Source organism: Thermomyces dupontii, assembly GCF_041956625.1.
Source record: "Thermomyces dupontii strain NRRL 2155 unplaced genomic scaffold VTN31scaffold_7, whole genome shotgun sequence".
NCBI lineage: Eukaryota > Fungi > Ascomycota > Eurotiomycetes > Eurotiales > Trichocomaceae > Thermomyces > Thermomyces dupontii.
The window spans coordinates 643,276-666,906 of NW_027192313.1; the positions used below are offsets into that span (position 1 = coordinate 643,276).

Consider the following 23,631-nt stretch of genomic DNA (forward strand, 5'->3'; position numbering starts at 1 on the left):
TCCGCCATGGCTGATTCCAACGTTTCTCTGCAGCCAGTGACATCTGGCCCTCAGTTCAACTGGTGAGAGTGCGCGCTGGATATTCTATGATCAGGACTAACTGCCGTAGGTTCTTTCTCTTGGAACTGATCGTCTGCGGCATTCTGTGAGAACATCGTGAACCACTGTCGGACTCCTGCTGACCCGCAAATTAGCTCGCTGTTCTTCTTCTTCTACTTCAACCGCTTGTTTGCGACTATCGTTTCCTATGCCATTCGAGCATACACATGGCACTATTACCGCGCCGATGTCGATATCCAAGCGCTCCAGTTCTCCTTGCTTGGCGGGAGGATCATCTTCAAGGGTATCCGCTACCACGGCGTGAATGAGACCATCTTTGTCCAGGGAGGTTATGTGACGTGGAATTACTGGAAACGCGCCGTTCGCACCGTGGACCTTGATGCTATTGGAAGGAAACATGCGCAACGAGGGTCTTGCGTGGAGGACAAAGCTGAAGCGCTCGCCGGAGAGACCGGGGGTGTGAGAGGCGAGAACCGTCTCCCATGTCGTATCGTTGCGACCATATTTGGCCTGGAATGGTTCGTCTACAACCGCACCCCGGCATATGACGATATTCTTTCTGGCTTTGCCAGTGCAGAGCCCGAATCCGTATGCCCGTCACCCACTGAGGCCACGTCGACGGGCCGGCAGAATGACCGGAGTAACCTGTCGGCGCGCTTCGGCCGTACATCCACGGAGCAATCTGGAAGACGAGGATCAGCTGGCCGAGCGTCCGGCTCCCTTCGCACCAGCGATGTCTCAAAGCAAAACCAAGAGTCGTCGATAGACTCTCACACACTCGACAGGACAATGAGGTTCCTGCAGTTCCTCCCCATCCAGGTCGATTGCACAAAGGGCGCCTTCGTTGCCGGAAACGAAAACACCCGCTCCGTCCTCACTATTACGTTCCAGAAAGCGTCCGGCCTGATCGATGCTGCAGAGGCTAGTAACCCCCTCGACCTGTATCGGCAAATCTTCACATTTGACTTCACTCGGCCGGTAATCCAGCTGCGCCCAAACCCCGACTTCAAGCAGCCGCAGCTGGCTGCCGCGCGCGACCTCGCCTCAATCCCAGACGACGATCCGCAGCAGAAGAAGAAGCGTTTTGATTACACCTTTGACTACTATCGTCGCAAGAAAGCCATTTGGCACAGTGTCAAGGACCTCATTCCGTATTTTCAAACGTCTGTTGAGTCCTTTCATCCCAGTCCTAGCACCAAGGGCCCCAACCCATCGTTGGCCACTGGCAGGTTTCCGGGGAATTCCCGATGGGTTGGGCTCAGTAGGTACCTCGATGATGAGACTACCGACGATCATGAAGCGTGGACCACCGTCGAGTATGCCCGCTATTCCACCCTGCTTGATTGCCCGTCTCTGAGCTTGACGTATTACTGGGACATTGCCGGGAAGGTTCCCGTAGATTATCCGGACCCTTCGTCGTCCGTCCGTCAGGCCTCGCAAGATATCAACGGCGACAGTCCACCTGAATGGGGCGTCGACCTCAAGATCGAGCGAGGATTCATCAATTACGGGCCATGGGCGGACAGAGAGCGCGTGGTTTTGCAAAATGTCTTCTTCCCAAACAACTTCCGCGACGCCCAGCCTGCGAAACCGCTAAAACCAGGGGCTTGCCGGAGATCTACAAAGTTCAAAATCCGCGCGGAAATTACGGGAGACACATCTCTTAGGATCCCGCTCAGAGAAGAGTCAAAGGATTGGCAATGGAAAGGTCGTGCAGATGCCGTTCGTGGTGCGTCCAGACTGCACAAAGAAAAGCGAAAGCAGCGGTCGAGGAACAACCAGGACAGCGACAAAGGCAAAGTGTCGCCCGAGATCCGGCCGTTTGGGTGGTTGACCCTGAGCATTTCCCAGGACTCCACCATCACCTATGACATGGACATGGTTGCGTCCAATTCCGGCTACGCCAACCGGCTTCTCCTCGATCTCCGTGACTGCAAGCTGTCGTCCAGTGTCAACCATGGCATTCTCTGGCAAAGCCCAAGGCAGGTTGTCGACTGCGATCTCTCGAATCCCGTGGGCTGGAACAGTCTCCATACATGGACCTTCACCGTTACCAGCACTGATCTCCAAATGTTCTTGCTTCGCGACCACATCTTTCTCTTGACGGATCTTGTGAGTGACTGGACGTCTGGTTCGACGCCTGATTACTACACCTTTGTACCATTCATCTACAAATTCAAACTGCTCTTCAACGACGTTCGACTCTATCTCAATGTCAACGATTCCAACATCATCAACAACCCGTCCGATCTGGATGACAATACTTTTGTCGTAATCAAAGGGAAACACCTGGCGTCCGACGTGACAATTCCCGTGGACACCTTCAAAGCGGACGAGAGCACTTTCAGCTTCGGTATCGACCTAGAAGACGGAGGTGTAGACGTTCTCACTCCGCTGTGGCACACCCTGCACACTTTCCTCCAGGACAACTCTCTGGGGACACTGAAACACTTGTCCATCGATGGAGCCTACACTATCCATGCGGAGACTTCACCGGCGCTGACCGACAAGCTCACCATGAACATTTCCAGCTCGTCGGTCAGATGCTATCTTTATGGATTCCTCATCCGATACTGCTTGAAAATTCGAGAGAATTATTTTGCAGAGGACATGCATTTCCGCACGCTGGAGGAATTCCATTCTGCTGCCAATTCCCAGGACGCTTCGATGCTGTACGGTGCTAAGAACCCTAATGCGAAGAGCAATGACCTGGATGTCTCTGTCAACATCGCGATTGACGGTCCCTGCGCCCTTCTTCCGGTTAATCTCTATGATCACTCCAAGAGTCTCCGTCTGACCGCGGCGATGTTGGACATTGACGTTCGTTTCACAAACTACTACATGGATCTCCAGTTCATTCTTTCTCCAACGCAAGTGTCATTGGAAACGCAGGGAATCGACGGCACGAGAACCACCACAGATCCCCAGCTCTTCATCGACGGCGTATCTGTCCACGGTCATCGGCTGTTCGGTCTGCCGCCCACAGAGCCAACCTACGTCTGCAACTGGGACTTTGATCTGGGCAAGATCGTCGGCGAATGTGTTCCTAGCTTCGTTTCTCACACTGCCGCCGCTTTGCAGAACCTCGACTTCACCATGGACGACGAGGAGAATGTGCTCCCGCCTTTAGTTCCAATCGTGGTGCATGATGTAGTTTTTTTGAGGGCTAGAGTTGAATCGGTCGACGTTTCGCTGCTAGTGGACCAGACCGCCTTGATCCTACGGCTTGGCCAAATCGCTGTGCAATTCAATGACTGGTCCAGATCTCGATTCTCGAAACGAATGTCAATGAAAATCCCCGCCTTGAGCGTGGCCGCAGTGGATCGCAAGTCCGCAACTCAATCGCAGACCAGGTCCTCTGAGCCCGTAGTTACTCACGCACTGTTTGAAACCAATCTCCAACTGTTCATGGTACAGCGGAAGGCGCATTTGCTTGAGCACAGAAAACTGCAGCAGGAACACGTCAGGATCCATGATCAGCGGACTCACCGGACCCCTTGGTTGTTATTGGAGGCTGAAGACAGTTCGTCGAAGTGGGCTGGAGCGACCGGCAGGATCAACCCGCCAGCGATGATTTACCCACCCATGCCAGACCCTATTACTGACGAATTTGCCTTTGAATCGTCTTCGAGTACGCGGTCCCGCTTCCGCTCTAGTTTGAAGCACAAGAGCTCGTTTTTATCGAGCACGGGTTCCAGTATATCAGGACCTATGACCCGCAGCGATCAGGCTTCTGGTCGGCATGTTGCTTCTTTGTCGAGCTATGGCGGCACTTCATCACAAAGGATGGTTGCCGACCAGAGGCCGGATCAGAGCCGAGCCGACTCCGATGGACCGCAATCATCCAAGTTTCAGCCCTTAACGTTCTGGATGCCTTCGTTCAACTACCAAAATGTTCGACCAGATACAACATTTCTCCCTCCATTGCCGGAGGTGCAATCTGAACCATATGTCAACAATGGGCCCGATATAGAAGCTCCCGAAGACGATGACACAGCCCACACGGACATATTCGTGGAGCTCACTCCTGGCCTGAGAGGCTTTTTCACACCCGACTTCCTCTTCGCCTTAGCGTCGCTGGTGGATGGCATGCAGCCCTCGGACCCGGTGGACATTCTCGATTCACTTCAAAAAGAGGTTTTGTCCGACCTAGTCAAATGTGAAAAAGCGAAAAAAGCGTCACCCAAGTCGACTGTCGGTTTCTCCGTTCGCATACCGGCAGCAGTTTTCCGGCTGCTCAATTGGTCCGAGGCGGCCAGCGATGGTTTCCAGGCCAAAGTTCAAGATGAGTATAATGTCTCATGTACCCGTCTGAAGGCAACAACGCGAACTCTGTCCGAACGGGGAAACTGCAAGAAAAGTACGACGATGCATGTGGCTGCAGATATGCTCTCGCTTTCCGCCTTCGGAGGACAATCAGACGCCCTGCAGGAACGAGCAGAGTTGCAGTGCATTCTCGTGGAGCCCCTCTGTTGGTCGTCAGAACGCCCGAAGTCGCAGGCGCACGTCCAGGTACGATCCCTGAAAACAGTCACTTCCGCTAGATCGGTGGAGCCGCTGGCATTCCTTGTCGAACGGACCACAACGATGTTGAGCTCGGTCGCTTCCTCTTTCGAACAATCCGTTTCTAAAGTCGAGCGTGTGCGTTACCTGGTCTGGTCTCTTACTGATAGTGCCGCTGCCATCCCTGACCCATTGTTCCTAACTCGCCCGTCATACATTCTCCGTCTGTCGCAATCTCACTTGCGCCAACACGACTCGTGGAAAATCATAGCGCGGCTCCGGAACATGTACAAGAGCCTCTCGGCAGAGGAGCGCGACGCTCTTCAGAAAAGCGGTGTCAAGACGGGCTATGCGTATCCCAAGAATGCCCAAGACATGGTCCTTCAAAACTTCGATGAGTGGCGGCCATGGGATCTCGCACGCGTCGACAAGAGCTATGTCATGCAGGTTATCTGGGGGCACGGTATCCAGCGCTCCGACGACGGTGGCCAACACAAGTCAGAAAACTTTTCATGCGTTGTCAAGGAAGCCGGCCTCGTAATAGATCCTGGCCCGAGACAGAGCGATATCCACATCGGCAACTTGTCAATGACGGTTTCTTCGGATTCGAAATCAGGAGAGCAAGGCGGACGCAACGTGACAGAGAAGCTGGTTACTGCCAGATTGCATAGCTCAATGGCTGCTGTCCGGCTTCAGTGGGAGATTCTTGAGATTGTCGAGGGAGTGGCGCGGACAGTGTCCAAATCGCGGCCTAAACCCACTGCTGCCGCCCCAGCTCCGGAGGCAAAGGTCGACACACTCACCGACTTCCACGTCGTCGTTGGCATGGATGAAGGGACTGTCACCCTAGACGGCGTCAATCTGCGATTCCTAGTTTCTGGCTACGGTGTCAGCTGTTCCTTCGTTCGCAGCGAGCAACGGGAGGGACTGCCCGAGCAAATGTCCTTTATCATCACCGGGACAGATTGTTCGACCACGTTATCCAGCAGGTTGAAACCTCTGATGCTTTGGGAGTTTTGGCAGCCTACCATGTACGGCTCATGCGCGTTGTCTCAAAGTTCTACTGGCGCAACGCATGATTGGAAAGTCGCATGTTCTTGCCGGAGCTTGATCTACGACATGCGAGAAGATCCAATTGGCCTTGTTCATGCAGCCGACCGGGTTGTGGAGGATGAAGTGAAGTATCTACGAGATCTGTTGGGAAGGCTAAGTGACGCCGCTTCGAGCAGACGGCCATCGTCTATAACGGAGAAGTCCTCGGAAAGCGCAGGAGTCCATCAATTCCAGGTCGCTCTATTCCTGAATGAGTACCGAATGAAATATCGGCTCTTGCCTTCCTTGCTGTATGTCATTGATGGGCGTGTTGCTCGCATGTCTGTGGCGACGCTCAAAGACGGCAAGGTTGAAGTGGATTTCGACGTCAAGAGCAACCGACATGATTTTCAGTCCATGGAAGGGGAGGAGCCGCAACCCGTCTCGAACATAGATTTGCCTCCTGTCAATGGTCGCATTCTTGGGATGCTCTCCTCAAGCTCCGTTTCGGTCCACAGTGATGTCACGGTCGAAATGGCGAGACTTGAAGCCAGTGCTCTGCGAAGTCTCCTGAGTATTGTATCCCGGCCCGAGATATCGCACTTCCTGTCAGATCTCAAAGGGAGTTTTCAAGACCTACAACTCCACTACGCCGAGATTGTCAACAAGAAGACGCCAGTCACGTCGTCTTCGGAAAGCGGTAAGGTTCGCGATCTTCTCTACAATATCCGCCTTACGATGGCGGGGATTGGGATCCACGTTCGCGCTCCAGGTCTCAGAAGTCAAGAATACCAAGCAGACATGGACTTTACTCTTGGCTCGACGCAGGTGCGTCTGGACAACACGAGCGACGCCGAATCGCCAATGGGGCATCCGGAGTTCCACATCAACGTCTCTCAGATCGCCCTCGAGCTCAGGAAGCGGGAGCGATCCAGGGCGCGGCCATATGGTGGGTTGGCCGTCGATATCGGCTTCGTTGCCACGTCGAAGCCGAATGAGCGAAACGAGCTGGTGCGGGCCTACCATATTACAAGCAAGGCCCTCGATGTCCAGCTGTTCGCGGAGACAGCGTCGTTGGTCATTGACATTGCGGCTCACCTGCAGAACCGTATCAAGACTCTGGATCTGTCCAAGGACGTAAAGCGGTTCAGGCATCTTGGACGACTTGCCCGGGCGCGCAGGAAGGCCGGTCGCAGTTCAATCCCTGAAGTGACGGTCACGGATGAGAACCGTCTGCAATCCCCGCCACTGTTCAACGCTATCTGGTCCGTAGATCTCGCCAATCTGCAGGCCTGCTGGGTCATGGAAACGGATGCCGTTTCCAAGAGCGGGCATGAGCCCGAAGATCTGGTCTTTGCGATCCGGCGCGTCAACCTCTCGACAACGCAAGAGAATGCGGCGAAGCTTCGGATCCAGGACATGCAGCTGCAGATGACACCCAAGAATGAAGACAGGCGCAAGCGGTCACTCAACTCGGCGTTGATGCCCGAAGTGGTTTTCAATGTCGCCTACATGCGTACGGACGACGATCTACGTCTTGCTTTTCAAGCAGCCGGCAAATCCCTCGATATCCGCGGTACGACCGAGTCCATCTTTCCTGCCAGCATGCTGCAAAATTCCATCGCATGCGCGAGTCAGCGGCTTCGCGAGGCCAATGCGACATGGGCTGCTTCCCCTACGCAGTCAACGAAGAAAAATGCCCTGTTCGGAAACAAGCGGCTGTCCTCGCTCCTTGTTGATGTGGACTTTGCCGGCGCCACCATGACTGTGTTGGGCCGTCAGACCGATGACCAGCAAACGCTGGCTGCAGCCACGGCCAAAGGGAGTCGAGCAGGGGAGAGCAAGTATGGACAGTATGTACCAGGGGATTCTTCGACGACGGCGTCGCTCCGGGCCCCCGGAGTTGCACTCAAGGTGCATTACGGTGACAATGGCACTGATGATCCTACGCTGAACGCCGAGTTGATAGTGACCCAGTCAAGCAACACCCTCTTTCCGACGGTCGTGCCTCTGCTTCGACAAATCTCGGCAAGTATCAAGGAAGTTGTTGGTGACCAAACGGACACCGAGTCGCGGCCGTCGGGCCCGGCCTCGCCCGCTCAGGAGAAACGAGACAATACGTTGGACGCAACCAACCCGGATACCATCCTCGGCCGCTGCAAGCTCAACGTGGGAATTCGGATCTGCAAACAGGAGTTCAGTCTGAGCTGTCAGCCCATTGCGCGAGTCGCTGCCACGGCGCAGTTCGACGGAATCTACGTGGTCATCAACACAGTCCAGTCCCCAGAACAACGCCGGTTCTTTGCCGTCACGATGGTGTTCAGCTCGCTGCAGGCCTCAGTGAAGCACGTCTACTCCAACGAATCAACGGCCAGCTTCGAGGTCAAGTCCATCGTCATGTCGCTCATGAATAGCAAACACGTCAGCACGACCAGTGGCATTTCCGCGATCCTCAAAGTGAGCCCGATGAAGACGATGGTCAACCTCAAGCAGGTCCAAGACTTTTTACTGTTCCGGGAGATCTGGGTTCCGTCCAACGACGAATCACCGTTTACGCAGTCGTCGGTGCCAGCAGCCATGGAGTCCTCGCAGGCGCTCACGGTGCAGCGCTACCAGCAGGTTGCCTCGACGGGGGCCTTTCCCTGGAATACGGTCATCTCGATCGACGAGCTTGGAGTGCAACTCGATTTGGGTCAGACTCTTGGCAAGGCGGACTTTGCGATCAAGGACCTGTGGGTGTCGTCTAAGAAGGCGTCGGATTGGGAACAGAATCTGTGCGGCGGATTCTCGGTCATCGGTATCGAGAGCACAGGTCGGCTGAGCGGGTCGGTGGCGCTGCGGCAGATGAGAGTGCGGACGTCGATCCAGTGGCCGCCTGATGCGCCGCCGTCCAGCAAGACGCCGCTGATCCAGACATCGATTGGGTTTGAGAGGTTACAGGCACAGGCGTCGTTCGACTATCAGCCCTTGCTGGTGGCCGAGGTGGTGCAGTTTGACTTCTTGATGTACAACGTACATGGCACCACGGAGCCCTACAAGGACCGTCTAGTCAGCATCCTCGAGGGCGACAAGGTGCAGGTGTTTATCACGACACTAACGGCGTCCCAAGCCTTGGCTCTATACCAGACGTGGCAGCGATTGTTGCAGGACAAGCATGCGGCCTATGAAGCATCTCTGAGAGAGGCCGAGCAGTACCTACGACGCAAGTCTGTATCACCCATTGCGAGCGCTGGGGCGGAGAGTCCGACGCTGTCGAAGCCCAAAAAGGACGACCAACCCAAAGCGCCCATCTCCCTGCACACGGACGTGGTTGTTACGTTACGCGCCATCAATGTGGGCGCGTTCCCCAGCACTTTTGCCGACAACCAGATCTTCAAGATGGAAGCCCTTGATGCGCAGGCGCGGTTCGGCGTGTACCTCGAGGGAGACAGGATCCGCAGCGCGCTGGGGCTGACCCTGGGCCAGCTCCGGGTGGCACTATCGAGCATCAACCGGTCCAACACGTCGGAGATGGAGGAGCTGTCCGTGGACGAGGTGACGGCGCGGGCGACGGGGTCCCGCGGCGGCACGATCCTCAAGGTGCCGCGCGTTGTCGCGAGCATGGAAACCTGGCAGACCATGACGTCGAACGAGATTGAGTACATCTTCAAGAGCGCCTTCGAGGGCAAGGTCGACGTCGGGTGGAACTACTCGCGCATCAGCTTTATCCGGAGCATGTGGACGAACCACTCACGGGCGCTGGCCAGTCGTTTGGGCAAGCCGCTACGGCCGTCGGCGGTGCGCATCACGGGCGGGCCGCAGCCGCAGGATAACGATAGTGGTGACGGCGACGGGGCTCGGCCGCCGCGCCCCCGCGAGGGCTCCGAGGACAAGATCACCGCCGTCGTCAATGTGCCCCAGTCGCGCTACGTCTACCGGCCACTGGAGCCGCCGTTGATTGAAACGCCGCAGCTTCGCGACATGGGCGAGGCGACGCCGCCGCTCGAGTGGATCGGTCTCAACCGGGACAAGCTGCCCAATGTCACGCACCAGATTATTATTGTCACGCTGCTGGAGGTTGCCAGGGAGGTGGAGGATGCATATGAGAGGATTCTGGGCTGAGTTCTATGGTTTGTATCATACAGTACTTGTTTTTGTTCCTCCGGCATTGTATGTACTACAAGTAGTATAGCATCATAGCATCATTAACGGCGTTGGTTGTGATGTTGGGGATCGTCCTGTCCTGTCCTCTTCCTCTCATGAAGCTGGTACAGTAGTAGTTCGGCCATTTCCACGTCCACGCTCGATGGCAGGAGCGTAATTTTTGCCTACTTGATTTGGAATATGACTAATCACGGGGCTATCTTATCTCCGATCCGGCCATGGTTCCGAGGCTGCAGATCACGTGAGACGCACAGCCTCTTTGCCCCTCATTTTTGTGCGGTCATTAAGTCATCACCACGCAAGCTCAAGCAGCCCGATCGAGCACGGAATGAGGCACAATAGGAATCCGAGTTGATTCCTGGAGACTTGTCGAACTTGCGACAGCGCCATTGATCTTCGGGACGTGCAGGGCCGGCTGGTTTCATGGAGAAATGCCATTGATTTGAGGGAGTCTGATAGCATGATGTAGTTATCTGTATACCTCCGCCGGATGGAGGGGCTAAACGAGGGGCAATACCCTCTGCGCACAATGTTCCAAACATCACCTACCCACCACCACCACCACCACCAGGCCGAGTTAAAGCCTTGGGAGCAATTGATTGTAGTAAGAGCTCCTTTGACGGCAGGTTCTCCTCCGATTCGCGCTGTAGGACGGATTACCTGTCATTCAATTCCGGACAAATGCACCCCAGAGTAGATTTTTTTTTATTTTTTTCCACACATTCCTCCATCCTAGCCAAATCCAGTCCGTCATCCTACCCTGTTAGTAATCCACACATTCACAATTGGCCCATTTCCCGCAGCAAAGAACGAATCGAGAGTCAGCAAATTGCTCGTTTGTGGAAGTTGTCTTCCCCACTTTGGGTTCAGACTCTGCCGTTTTTTTCACTCTTTTTTTCCTTCCTTTTTTTTTACCTCTTTCTTTTCTCTCTCCGCCGCATTTGGTCTCTCCTCCACCTCCTTCCTTCTTTTCCTCCTTCCCATCTCCTCCTGAGCTTCTCGTGGCAGGAGCAGCTTAGTCAGGGTTTTTCTTTTTTTTACCCTTCACGTCAGGTCGAGCACAGTCCTCGATCCTGCGGTTTTTGTATCTTTTTGCACACCCCCGTTTTTGCCGAGGAGTTTAGTGAAGAAACACCGTCAAGATGGTCAAGTGAGTGTCTGAAGAGTTTCTCTTCGAGGAAAGTTCCGCTAATGGTGCTTGGTAATCAGCTTCACCATCGAAGAGGTTCGTCATCATTCGGCGAAGAGAGTCGATGCGAGAAAAAGAAAAGAGAAAACTAACTCCATGTGCAGATCCGGGCCTTGATGGACCGTCCGGCCAACATCCGGAACATGTCCGTCATTGCCCACGGTATGCATCTTCCCCTCACTGCAATGTGACTCGGACTAACGGCCGGCAGTCGACCATGGCAAGTCGACCTTGACCGACTCCCTCGTCCAGCGAGCCGGTATTATCTCGGCAGCAAAGGCCGGTGAGGCCCGGTTCACCGATACCCGTAAGGACGAACAGGAACGCGGTATCACCATCAAGTCGACCGCCATCTCCCTCTACGCCAAGCTGGCCGACGAGGAGGATCTCAAGGACATCCCCCAGAAGGTCGACGGCAATGAGTTCTTGGTCAACCTGATTGACTCGCCCGGGCACGTCGACTTCTCGTCCGAAGTCACGGCCGCTCTGCGTGTGACTGACGGTGCCCTGGTCGTCGTCGACACCGTCGAGGGTGTGTGCGTGCAGACCGAGACCGTGCTGCGCCAGGCGCTCGGTGAGCGGATCAAGCCCGTCGTCATCATCAACAAGGTCGACCGCGCCCTGCTGGAGCTGCAGGTCACCAAGGAGGACCTGTACCAGTCCTTCTCGCGTACCATTGAGTCCGTCAACGTCATCATCTCGACGTACCTTGACAAGGCCCTTGGTGATGTCCAGGTCTACCCGGATAAGGGCACCGTCGCCTTCGGTTCCGGTCTGCACGGCTGGGCTTTCACCGTCCGCCAGTTCGCCAACCGCTACGCCAAGAAGTTCGGCGTTGACCGCAAGAAGATGATGGAACGTCTCTGGGGCGAGAACTACTTCAACCCCAAGACCAAGAAGTGGACCAAGTCGGGCGAGTACGAGGGCAAGCCGTTGGAGCGTGCCTTCAACCAGTTCGTCCTGGACCCCATCTTCAAGATCTTCGCCGCCATCACCCACAACAAGCGCGATGAGATCAACATGCTGCTCGAGAAGCTGGACATCAAGCTGGTCGGTGACGAGAAGGACCTGGAGGGCAAGCAGCTGCTCAAGACCGTCATGCGCAAGTTCCTGCCCGCCGCCGACGCCCTGCTGGAGATGATGGTCCTGCACCTGCCGTCGCCCGTCACTGCCCAGAAGTACCGTGCCGAGACTCTGTACGAGGGTCCGACCGACGATGAGGCGTGCATCAGCATTCGCGACTGCAACCCTCAGGGTCCTCTGATGCTCTACGTCTCCAAGATGGTGCCGACCTCGGATAAGGGCCGCTTCTACGCTTTCGGCCGTGTCTTCTCCGGTACGGTCCGCTCCGGCCTCAAGGTCCGCATTCAGGGCCCCAACTACACGCCGGGCAAGAAGGACGACGTGACCGTCAAGGCCATCCAGCGCACCATCCTCATGATGGGTCGCTTCGTCGAGCCCATCGACGACGTCCCCGCCGGCAACATCGTCGGTCTGGTCGGTATCGACCAGTACCTGCTCAAGTCGGGTACCCTGACCACCTCGGAGACGGCCCACAACCTCAAGGTCATGAAGTTCTCCGTTTCGCCCGTCGTGCGTCGCTCCGTCGAGGTCAAGAATGCCAACGATCTGCCCAAGCTGGTCGAAGGTCTCAAGCGGCTGGCCAAGTCCGATCCTTGCGTGCTGACCTACATCTCCGAGTCCGGTGAGCACGTCATTGCCGGTGCCGGTGAGCTGCACCTGGAGATTTGCCTCAAGGACCTGGAGGAGGACCACGCCGGCGTGCCCCTCCGTGTGTCGGACCCGGTCGTCCAGTACCGCGAGACGGTCAATGCCAAGTCCCGCATGACCGCACTGTCCAAGTCGCCCAACAAGCACAACCGTCTGTACGTGGTCGCCGAGCCGCTCGACGAGGAGGTCTCGCAGGCCATCGAGGACGGCAAGGTCAACCCGCGCGACGACTTCAAGCAGCGCGCGCGCATCCTGGCCGACGACTACGGCTGGGATGTCACCGATGCCCGCAAGATCTGGGCCTTCGGCCCGGACACGACCGGCCCCAACCTGCTGGTCGACCAGACCAAGGCTGTGCAGTACCTCAATGAAATCAAGGATACCTTCGTCTCCGGCTTCCAGTGGGCCACCCGCGAGGGTCCGATTGCCGAGGAGCCGCTGCGTGGCGTCCGCTTCAACATTCTGGATGTGACCCTGCACTCGGATGCCATCCACCGCGGTGGTGGTCAGATCATCCCGACGGCACGTCGTGTGCTGTACGCCGCGACCCTGCTGGGCGATCCTCAGCTGCAGGAGCCCATCTTCAACGTCGAAATCACCGTGCCCGAGCAGGCCATGGGCGGCATCTACGGTGTGCTCACGCGCCGTCGCGGTCACGTCTACACGGAAGAGCAGCGGCCCGGCACGCCGCTGTTCACCGTCAAGGCCTACATGCCTGTCAACGAGTCGTTCGGCTTCAACGGCGACCTGCGCGCTGCCACCGGTGGCCAGGCCTTCCCGCAGTCTGTCTTTGACCACTGGTCGATCCTGCCGGGTGGTTCGCCGCTCGACCCGACGACCAAGCCGGGTCAGATTGTGGCGGAGGCCCGGAAGCGCAAGGGTCTCAAGGAGCAGGTTCCTTCTTACGAAGAGGTGAGTCTACACTTTGGGTCCTCGTTGTTGGATGACGCTAACGCTTTGACAGTACTACGACAAGCTGTAAACAAGTTCCACGCCTGGAAGCCAGGATGATGAGGGCCGTTGCCATGCTTTTGATGAGTTTGTCCAGTTCAAATGAGTGGTTTCTTTTTTTTTCTTTTGTCTAGCATCGGACATGAAATATAAATATGTGTTGAAATGGTCGTAGAGTAGAATGATGAATGATCATGTTTTCATCCCTCAAGAGTAATCTCAATTTCAAGTCTCAAGGCTATAGCTGCAGCCATAAGTTACAGATGACGAAAGAGGAAACTCCAAGGATGCACATGGGGGATGACATAATCGGTTGAATAGAAGGTCACGTGATATTTAGATCTTTGATCTGCGACTTGAGATGGTTGGAGGTTCTCAGCGAGACAAAAGAAAAATAATTGCGACATCGATGCTTGGTTAAGACAGTCTCTCCCTCGCGAACTTAATATGCGACGCGGCGGTCTGGTGTGAACGGGGCGAATCTCACGACCGCATTGAAGGATTGTGATCTTGAGCACGGTTTCGAAACGCCTGAGGTATTTGTCGGACCTTTGAGAGAGCTACGAAAACTTCGGTTCAGCTTCGATTTCTTTTCAACGGGTCCTTTTGATATTTCCTGAATATTGCGGCGCGTGAGGGAGGGGTCCTACTTGTCCCGATTCGATTGTTTCAAGGGGGGAGAGGGAAAGTGCTGAAGTACTTTTATCGCCATGTACTTCACAGAGGAACAAGCAAAGGAAGTGAAGGAATGGGTGGTGAAGAGGCTGGAGGATATGTATGTGTCCAATTATCTTTGATGATTGTGTTGATGAGACACTAACTGGCAGGTTCGTTATTATTTAGTTCGGACGCCGACTCCGATGTCCTGGCTGATTACGTCCTCGCGCTGATCCAGTCCGATGCACCCGACGACGAGATTCGGCGGGCGTCGATTGAGAATTTGGAGGATTTTCTTAGGGAGAGTTAGTTTTGGCCCCTCTTTGGTGGTTAGGAGAAAAAAAAAAAGGGCAGGGTATTGACGGGTCGATGCGCAGATACGGTTCAATTCGTCGATGAGATATTTGCGCGTTATGGTCCAAAGACGGAGCCTCCTTCTACTTATGCTGTGTCTGCTGTTGCAGCCGGTCCCGCTTCTGCGGCTCCTGCTCAGCCGCCGGCGCCGCCGCAGCAGCAGCAACAACAGCAGCAGCAGCAGACCCCTTTTGGTACGGCGACGGCGACGGCAACGACAGCGACGGATCAGCAGCAGCAACAACCGCAAACGTTCCCGCAGATCCCCAGTTTCGTGCCCCAGACGGGAATGGCATACGATCCGTCGCAGCAACAGCAGTCAAGGAAGCGGACGTTTCAAGAAGGGTTCCAGCATGGCACTGATGCAATGGATGTTCAGCAAGGAGGAGGGCGTTCGTTCAAATCACCGCGGACCCGGCGCGGGCGCGGGGACTATGCTGGCGGGGCCGTCGCCAATGGACATGGACGCGGGCGCGGTCGGGGAGGAGGAGGACAGCCCGCTGGGTATCCGGGCGGTATGCCGCAGGGGTTCCCCGGGTTTGATCAGAACGCGATGATGGCGCTACAGAATATGGGGTTTCCGGCAATGCCGGGCCTCCCGCAGATGGCGTTGGCTGCGGGCCAGGGCCAGCCCGGCCAGCCGGTCAAGTCGGATCAGCCGTGTCCATTCTACGAGACGAATGGTATCTGCTACATGGGTGCGGCGTGTCCATATAAGCATGGGCAGGATCCTGTGGTGGTCAAAGGGGACGGTACGGTCTTCGCCTACGAATGTTTCTGTGGTTGGAGGTGTGAAGCTAATAATGTGAGTCGTAGAATATGACCCAACCAATGCCAGCATCATCGACCTGTCGTCACGCAGGGACGGCAGCACAAGAGGGACCGACCGGGGTCGTGGTCGGGGAGGCCGCGGAGGCTTGACACGCGGACGTGGTGGACGGGCGGAATTCTCCGCCATCGGCCCCAGCGACGACCCGACCAACACAACGCTCGTCGTGGAGAACATCCCGGACGACAAGTTCAACGAGCAAGCCATCCGCGAGTACTTTGCGGAATTTGGCAATATCGAGGAGGTTACGATGCAGGAGTTCAAGAAGCAGCTTGCGCTGATCCGATACGATGACCACGAGGCAGCCAAGCGCGCATGGTCCAGTCCCAAGGCGGTATTTGACAACCGATTCGTCAAGGTCTACTGGTACAAGCCGGAGAAGGCGGCCAAAACGGAGACGAACGGAGCTGCCCGAAAGGAGTCCACAGACACGCCGATGATCGACCGGGAAGAGATCGAGAGGCGGCAGGCGGAGCTGCAGCGACAGCACGAGGAGCGCATGCGGAAGCGCCAGGCATTGGAGGAGGCGCGCAAGGCGCTCGAGAAGCAGCGCGAGGTGCTGCTCAAGCGGCAGGAGGAAGAAAAGGCCAAACTGATGGCGAAGCTGGGCAAGACTGGCGCCGCGTTGGATGCCGAGATCAAAAAGGGTTCAGCCCAAGGCGAGGAGCACGTCAGCGAGCAGACCAAGGCTCTGCGCGCGGAGCTAGCGGCACTGGAGGAGGAGGCCAAGAGCCTCGGAATCGATCCGAATGCCAGCAGTCCGCCGGCGACGGCGACTCGGGGGCGGGGCCGGGGGTATGGCTACGGAGGGAGTTCTTACCGGGGCCGCGGGGGCTTCGCGCCGCGCGGGCGGGGCTACGATCCCACGTATCGTGGCGGCTTCCGAGGCCGCGGCGGGTTTGCGCGCGGACGCGGCGGCGTGCTTCGACTGGACAACCGGCCAAAGCGGGTTGCCGTGTCGGGTGTTGAGTTTACTCCGGAGCGTGATGAGGCGCTGCGGCAGTATTTGATTGTACGCTTCTTCCTTTTTTTTTTTTTGGCTCGCGAGAATGGATCATGCTGATGATTGCAGGGCATTGGCGAATACGAGTCAATTGACCCGAACCCCGAGCGCAGCGACTCTCTGATCGTGTCGTTCAAGGACCGCTACGTGGCCGAGAAGCTGATGTACGGGCCGAGGGTGATCCCGTCGGTGGGCAAGGTTGAGATGGCATGGATGGCCAATGCGCCGACCACGAGCAGCAACAACAGCAGCACGGGCCCGGGCACGGACAGTGCAACCCCGGCGACGGTGACGGCGCCTGCGGTCAGCAAAGCGGACGAATCGCTGGCCAACGGCGGCACGAACGGCGCTGGCGCAGGTCCGAGTCGGGAGGTGGACTACGACGTGGCCGAGGATGGAGAGAGCTGGATGTGATGAAAGGTTGGCGTTTTGAGGTTTTTTTTTTTCTTCTGCTGTAGTGTGTCTGTACGGAGTATTGAGTCATGTGATTTGAAGTCCGCATGCGGTAACTATTTGGAGAAAAAGAAATCGTCATCCCTTTGAAGAATCGAGGAAGGAACGATGACGCATGCACGGGGGGATCGTTTTTCGTTTTGGCAGCCACGACTCGACTCGGAGAGACGTCTCAAAGGAGCAACAAGTCCGCATCGGAGCATGGGGACAGAAAGCAAGAGTGGAACCAGCGATTCGGCACGGTGATTGGCTGCCGGCCCGCACGGACGCTAAACACAACCAAGAAACTTAGCCAACCCCATGGAGCCCCGATCGGGATCCGACGAGCCTCGGAGCTTGGATCTTCCCCGATGAGGCAATTTACCAGCAACGGGGCGGAGTTTCAGGCGCGACCAAAAGGGGTGATTGGACCCTATGAAGAATTCTGGGCCCGGTTTGAGACGAGGATCGGCTGGTTATTCCGGATGTAGACTGCCTGATATGGTATGTGGAGAGACCGAGTTGGTCTCGAATCTCCCGATCGGGCTGCCATCGGGGGGTCCTTGATATCTGCCCCGGGATGATCGCCGCTCCTTCCTTGCCGGAGCCTGCCCTGTGCGTGCCTTCCTCCTTCCGTTCCGCACTGTCTGCAGTCTGCACGGAGTCGATGCATTGAAGAAGAAGCCAAGCGCCGACGATAGAAGGGAGTAATGATGTTCCGATCCGGCAGGTCAGCAGTGCCTGAGGCCGCAGCTATGCCCTGACAACTGTTTATATACTCAAGCATGGGGCCTTATTTTTTTGTTTTTTTTTTTTTTTTTTCCTTCCCTCGGTTCCTTTTCTTTTTGATCGTTCGACTCGACCCGCCATCGATCGACCATGGCCTTGGAACCCGAGCCCGCTGCTGCTCCCGCTCCCGCTCCCAAGGCGGTGCAGGCCAAGGACGAGGAGGCCCGACCACCCACCGCCAATGAGCAGCCCAAGCAGTTGCCCGAGTATAGCGCCCGCAGCTGGTCCATGCTGGCCAGGATGTGGGTGTCGTGGAGTAGCATCGCTGCTTTTTTTGTTGTGTATGGGAGATGTGTGTTGCAATTGGAGGTCGATCGGCTGCTGAGAACTGGAGATTAGATCACTTGCCAATTCCATCTACATCGGCAGCATCACCGGCGTCATGGACGAGTTCGACATTGGATTTACTCTCGCCATCTCCCCCGTGACGTTCTACTCCATGGGCTTCGCCATTGGGCCCATGATCACCTCGGCTCTGTCCGAGGAGTTTGGCCGCGCGTATATCTACAAGGTCTCGTTGCTGCTGACGCTGGTGTTTACGGTCGTGGCCGGCTCCGCGAAGAATTTCGCTACGCTGGCCGTCGCCCGTGCCATCTCCGGCCTCGTCGCCTCGCCCTGCGTGTCCGTCTTCGCCGGCGTGCTCAACGATATCTGGAAGATGCCCGAGGATAAACCCGCGGCGCCCCTGTTTGCGCTCTACGGCCTCTTTAGTGTGCTGGCCACCGAGGTTGGGCCGATTTCGGGCGTCTCCATTGTTGAGGACCGCAATTGGCGCTGGTCCTTTTGGCTGACTGCCATGCTGCTGGGCGCCTGCTGGCTGGCGCTGCTCTTTGTGCCCGAGACCTATGCGCCGGAGATTCGCCGGCGTGCGCTGGGCCTGCCGCGTACGGATTGGCGGCGCCAGTTACGGGTGTCGTTTACCCGGCCGCTGCATATGCTGTTTGTCGAGCCGGTGATCTTGCCCACCGCGGCGATTGTCACGATTGGTCAGGTGGTCATTTTTGCGTTTTATGCCGCGTACCCCATCGTACTCATGGAGGTGTACGACTTTTCGAATTACTCCATCGGCCTGGCGTTCTTGCCCCTGATGGTGGGCAGTCTGTTCTGCCTACCCATCCTGTCCATTGTCCAGAAGCGCCGGATCAAGCATCTGCCCTTGCAGCCGGAGCAGCTGATGCCGGCGGCTTTTGCGGCAGGGGTGCTGATGCCGGTGGGCTTGTTCTGGTTTGTCGCTCGATCTTTTGTGGTATGAACCAGGCTAATTGGGTACTTAGGTTTGCATGGACGGCGCGGAGTAGCATCCATTGGATCTGCCCGTTGCTTGCAGGATTCCCGTATGGGTTGGGCTTTGCGTTGTCTCAGGTAGGCTCTTTGGGTTGTTGATGATTTCCCAAGTCTCGGGGCTAACGTTGTATACAGCTCATCTACCCCCTGTACAAGAATGAAATCTACGGCGCCGAACTGGGCGCCTCCGCCTTCGCCATCGACGTGGCAATGCGCTACACATGCTCATGCGTGTTCCCGCTGTTCACGGCACAGATGATCCACGCGATGCGAGTTGAATGGGCCATCTCGCTGTATGCGTTTGTGCTGGTCGCGCTGATCCCGGTGCCGTTGTGGCTCTCGCGGTTCGGGCCGGGGTTGCGGGCGCGCAGCCGGTATGTGGCCGTTGCGCGAGAGCAGCGTGTATGATGTATGATAGGCGTTTTGGTTTCGGTTTATGAAATTGGGAGTTTTTGCGTGGGTTAACTGGTACTCACTTTCGAGATCTTGATCTTGATCTGATGGGGGAAATCCAGTTCCTCCCCGACGTTACCGGACCAGCTCTCCACAAGTTCCCAACCCTAAAAGCCCCACACGCGAAGCATATACATACCTATATAATCAACGTCACTCAACCAACCACAACAGCAAACACCGGCAACGAAACAAAGGAGAAAGAAGAGAAGAAAAATGACAGACCCAACACCCAATTCCTTCCCCTCCCCTCTTCCCCAACTTCCCCTGGGCCAACACCTCCCCGCGGGCCATGGGCTCGACCCGCCCACACCCGCCGCCACGTCCAACTATCTTCTGAACCATTTGATGATCCGCATCCGCGACCCAGCGGAGTCTCTACATTTTTACGTCGACCTCATGGGCCTCCGCACCATCTTCGCCATGAACGCGGGCCCTTTCACCATCTACTACCTGGGACATCCGCGCACGGACGAACACCGGGCCGACCCGCAGCGATACGCGCGGGAAACCGTGCCGCATGACGTGCTGATTCGGACGGCCGGATTGCTGGAATTGTACCACCTGCATGGAACGGAGAAGTTGACCCCGGAGGAGTTTCGCCGGGAGTATCTGGGCAATGTCCAACCCGTGCCTCTGCCCGATGGTGCAGGGGCGGCGACCATTGGGTTTGGGCATTTGGGATTCACCGTCCCGGATGTCCCCGCGGCGCTGGAGCGGTTGAAGAGGAATGGGGTGAAGGTGTGGAAGGATCTTGGCGTGGCGACGAGGGCGAGTGTTCCGCTGAGGGAGGAGGAGAGTTCCAAGGATGGGGTGGCGCAAGGGGAGTTGCATGAGAATTATAAAATGATTTATAAGCAGATGGCGTTTGTGGTTGATCCGGTGAGTTTTCTCTCTTTTTTTTGTTTTTATTTTAGGGGACCAGTGGTGGATGCTGATGGGGGTTAATCGGTAGAACGGGTATCTGGTCGAATTGGTCCCGCATAATCTGCGCTTTGAGGAGGAGACGACTCCGTCTTCGGCTTCAAATGGGGAGAAGGAGCCATCTTGTGCTTTGTAACATATATCGGTTGGGAGGGTCGACTATGTATGAACTGGGTAATAAGTAATATAGATATATTTGTCTTTGTTGTTCGAGTGGAGGGTTTTGCTTTGTTGCGCAGAGTAGGGATCTGTTTTAGATTGATCAATCTCACACTGTGCCCGTCTCTATGTACAATGGATGATCTACGCTCTTCACATGTTATGTCCTTGATCTGACATGCACGGTTTTCAATGAATGTTCTGATGATGAAGATGATGAAATTTGACCCCTTGCCTTTCGAACCTACCTAGGCATCGATGAACACCATCGACAAACAAACCATTGAAGGACCCAGAGCAAAAAACGCGCTGCTTTGCTCACTCACCCGCAAGTCATGTGTCTGTGTTTTTTTCTTTTTTTATCTTCTTTCTCGCTGCGGGTGGAGGACAGACACAGGAAAGGGATCGAACGGTGACGTGGCAGCCACTGGACGTTGACCGCCCCGACCCCGACGACCCGTCGCGGAAACTCCGGGCTCAGGACAGGGGATGATCGTTGTTTCGGCAGGATGCTGTGGAGCGGTGTTGATAGTGGCAGTGAGGGTCATCGAAGTTGTCGCGCCGTTGCGTTGCCCTTGCTTGCTTTGCCTTGCACCGCGTCGGACTTTTCCGAAGATGTCGCTCCACTGCCTGCAAGACATCCCTTGGACTCCATTGACTACCTACGGGCCGAATGGTTCGCTTCAAGGTGATAAGCTGGGTTGAGAATGTCAGTCATGATAGGCCGTTTTTATTGCTGCGATACATACCGAGCCTCGTTCTAATCCGAGTACCCGAATCTGCTGGGCACACCAGTCGTCCCCCCACTGCCCTCTCGCTCCATCTGATCCAATAATCGATCAATCTCGTCACCCGCCTGGGCCTCGATCGCGTGCCCGTGCCCGTGTCCACCGGCGGGATAGGTCCCGTTCCCGTATCCGTTTTGGTTCATATTTGTGTACCTCCGCGCCCCTTCCTCCATCTGTGCCTCGATGCTGGTGCTGATCATTTGTGAGCTTCGTGGCTGCGACTGCGACTGCGATTGCGAGCTCGCGTTTGTGCGATACCCCGAGTTCTCCGGACTGGACATGAACAGCAGTGTCTCGATGGCGTCTTGCTCCATGAGCGCGCTTTGTGACGCGCTCCGCGGTTTTGTCTGAGGCTGCGGTTGCGCCTCCGGTGCAGGCATCAATGGCGGGGTTGCGGGGATCTGTTGTTGCTGTTGTTGTTGTTGCTGCTGAATCTTCTTCTTCACACCATTGGCGTTGGTGTTGACCGGGGACGAGGACTCGTGTTCCGAGTAGCGTCGTCGGTGTCGCGGATATGGGTTGTATGTCGCGGCGAGGTGCGCGTTCGGATTGGGTCGTCGTCGCATGCCGTTACCATTGCCATTGCTACCGTTGGCGAGGAGGTCCGGCGGCGGTGCGAGTCGGGGCGCGCTTGACGTACTGCTGTGCGCTGGCTGGGTGGTGGCGCGCGGGTTCTTCATGTAAGAGGCGTGGTCTGACGCGCTTGCTTCGGTTGCTTGTTGTTGCCGCTTGGACATTGTTTTCCTCTCCATTTGCGCGGCGGCGTACGATAGACGCGCCCGGAGTTGCGCGGAGAGCTATCGGATGCGGTTAGTCCTTTCATCTTTTGTTTTTTTTGACTGAAAGGAGAAAATACTTCTGCGATACGATTCCCCGCCGAATCCTCACTCATCGACCGCACATGCGTACTCGCATATGACTTGACCTCTCCCGTCGCGGTTCTCTTATGACCCGGTGATCTCAGTTGTTGCTGCGTCGGCGACAAATAGACATGATCCTGATTATTCTCGAGCGACGCGTTGTTCCTACTCATCGCATCGGACGATGATACAACCGTGCGTGGAATATCGCCGTTAGTCCGCGCGGGCGACATGGAGGACGACGACAACGATGACGACGAGGAAGACAATGGCGGCGTGGAAGACGAAAATGAAGAGTGAGGGAATGGCTGCTCAGCCATGGCGACGGCGAAATCGATGGGCGAAGTACGAGAGGTGGATGTATTGTTGTTGTTGTTGTTGTTGTTGTTGCAGGAAGAGGAGAACGAGGTTGGCGAGGACGACGACGACGGCGAGGGCGACGCGTCGGAGCGGCCGGGCCCAGCCCGCATGACGGCGTGTTGTTGTTCTTGTAGCGTAACGCAACGCAACGCAACGGGCGTCTTGACCCGCTTGCGGTTCACGCGGCCAGTCCAGTCAGTCGCGTTTTTATCTTTCTTCTTTGCTGGCCTGAAGGAGTCAACTGGCAAGATTTCCGAAAAGGATTTGAGATTTTTTTTTCTGCGCTTGTTTAGGGTACACTACCGTCCTTGAACCAGGGTTTCTAGACTCGAGTGTTGTTTTGCCACGCTGCAAAGTCAGCAAATTCCTTCAGTACAACATCAAACCCTGCACGCTAAATAATTACTCCACTGTTCAAGAACAGCTACGACGACTTGAGTTGATATGTTTCACTGCCATATGCAATTGTAAAGGACTTCCTCGAGTCCTCTTCGACTCTTCTGGACGACTTTTTTGCCGGCTGCTGGCTTTTCTGGAAACAGAACGCGAAAATCGCGTAAGTCACGTGATTAATGCCTTAATTCTCAGGCTTACATTTCCGAGTCCACCGGCTGTTGTGTTTTTAATTACTTGTGGTGCTACAAAAGGAAAGTATCATAATGTCAACCTGTTATGTATATGTCCATCCCAGATTCTTGATCAATTCTCAGGACGCTGGCCGTAGCCGACATAGCTGCGGGTGCCATTTGTGGTTGATTTCAATTCATCAGTGTTGCTTCAAATTCCGTGGATCCTCACAAGTCGAACATCATGTGAATGTCGCGCTTGCGACCGTCAGCACGGGCCTGGCTGGCAGGAAGAATGAATTCTTCCTTGGTCCATGGCTTGTACCGCGTCAGAGCGGCCAGGTAGATGCCCTCGAAGCCATTCGCTTCGCCTGTGCTTGGTTCCAGGCGCCGCGTTTCTTCTGTAAGAAGAGGTCAGTGTTAGATCATTTATCTTCTGATTGCGATGAAGGGAACTAACAAGATGAGGATCCATCCCTTGGCAAGACCCCGTAGGGAGTGACAAACTTCTCTCCGTAGATGTTCACGAAGCCGGCGTCCTTGAACCACTGCTCCAGCTTCACT

At 56.0% G+C, this 23,631-nt stretch overlaps 6 protein-coding genes across 6 annotated transcripts; 5 read left to right on the forward strand and 1 right to left on the reverse strand.

Moving 5' to 3' along the window:
• Nucleotides 1-6: 6 nt before the first annotated feature.
• Nucleotides 7-9,696, forward strand: VTN31DRAFT_6569 (uncharacterized protein; the record flags this gene model as incomplete). The annotated part of the gene is made up of 3 exons (XM_069407193.1): nucleotides 7-62; nucleotides 110-145; nucleotides 195-9,696. The coding sequence occupies 3 exons, from the start codon at nucleotides 7-9 to the stop codon at nucleotides 9,694-9,696; spliced, it is 9,594 nt and encodes a 3,197-aa protein (XP_069258744.1).
• A 1,184-nt stretch (nucleotides 9,697-10,880) lies between these two features.
• Nucleotides 10,881-13,640, forward strand: VTN31DRAFT_6570 (uncharacterized protein; the record flags this gene model as incomplete). Its single annotated transcript, XM_069407195.1, has 5 exons — nucleotides 10,881-10,888; nucleotides 10,948-10,963; nucleotides 11,032-11,089; nucleotides 11,139-13,570; nucleotides 13,623-13,640. The coding sequence occupies 5 exons, from the start codon at nucleotides 10,881-10,883 to the stop codon at nucleotides 13,638-13,640; spliced, it is 2,532 nt and encodes an 843-aa protein (XP_069258745.1).
• Nucleotides 13,641-14,319: 679 nt separating this feature from the next.
• Nucleotides 14,320-16,866, forward strand: VTN31DRAFT_6571 (uncharacterized protein; the record flags this gene model as incomplete). The annotated part of the gene is made up of 5 exons (XM_069407196.1): nucleotides 14,320-14,384; nucleotides 14,453-14,571; nucleotides 14,644-15,372; nucleotides 15,437-16,461; nucleotides 16,522-16,866. The coding sequence occupies 5 exons, from the start codon at nucleotides 14,320-14,322 to the stop codon at nucleotides 16,864-16,866; spliced, it is 2,283 nt and encodes a 760-aa protein (XP_069258746.1).
• Nucleotides 16,867-17,763: 897 nt separating this feature from the next.
• On the forward strand, nucleotides 17,764-19,365 carry VTN31DRAFT_6572 (uncharacterized protein; the record flags this gene model as incomplete). The annotated part of the gene is made up of 4 exons (XM_069407197.1): nucleotides 17,764-17,954; nucleotides 18,013-18,897; nucleotides 18,948-19,035; nucleotides 19,093-19,365. The coding sequence occupies 4 exons, from the start codon at nucleotides 17,764-17,766 to the stop codon at nucleotides 19,363-19,365; spliced, it is 1,437 nt and encodes a 478-aa protein (XP_069258747.1).
• A 261-nt stretch (nucleotides 19,366-19,626) lies between these two features.
• Nucleotides 19,627-20,470, forward strand: VTN31DRAFT_6573 (uncharacterized protein; the record flags this gene model as incomplete). Its single annotated transcript, XM_069407198.1, has 2 exons — nucleotides 19,627-20,292; nucleotides 20,366-20,470. 2 exons carry the CDS (start codon nucleotides 19,627-19,629, stop codon nucleotides 20,468-20,470), a joined length of 771 nt encoding a protein of 256 aa, XP_069258748.1.
• A 783-nt stretch (nucleotides 20,471-21,253) lies between these two features.
• VTN31DRAFT_6574 (uncharacterized protein) lies at nucleotides 21,254-22,611 on the reverse strand (the record flags this gene model as incomplete). Its single annotated transcript, XM_069407199.1, has 2 exons — nucleotides 21,254-22,078; nucleotides 22,138-22,611. 2 exons carry the CDS (start codon nucleotides 22,609-22,611, stop codon nucleotides 21,254-21,256), a joined length of 1,299 nt encoding a protein of 432 aa, XP_069258749.1.
• Between the last annotated feature and the right edge of the window lie 1,020 nt (nucleotides 22,612-23,631).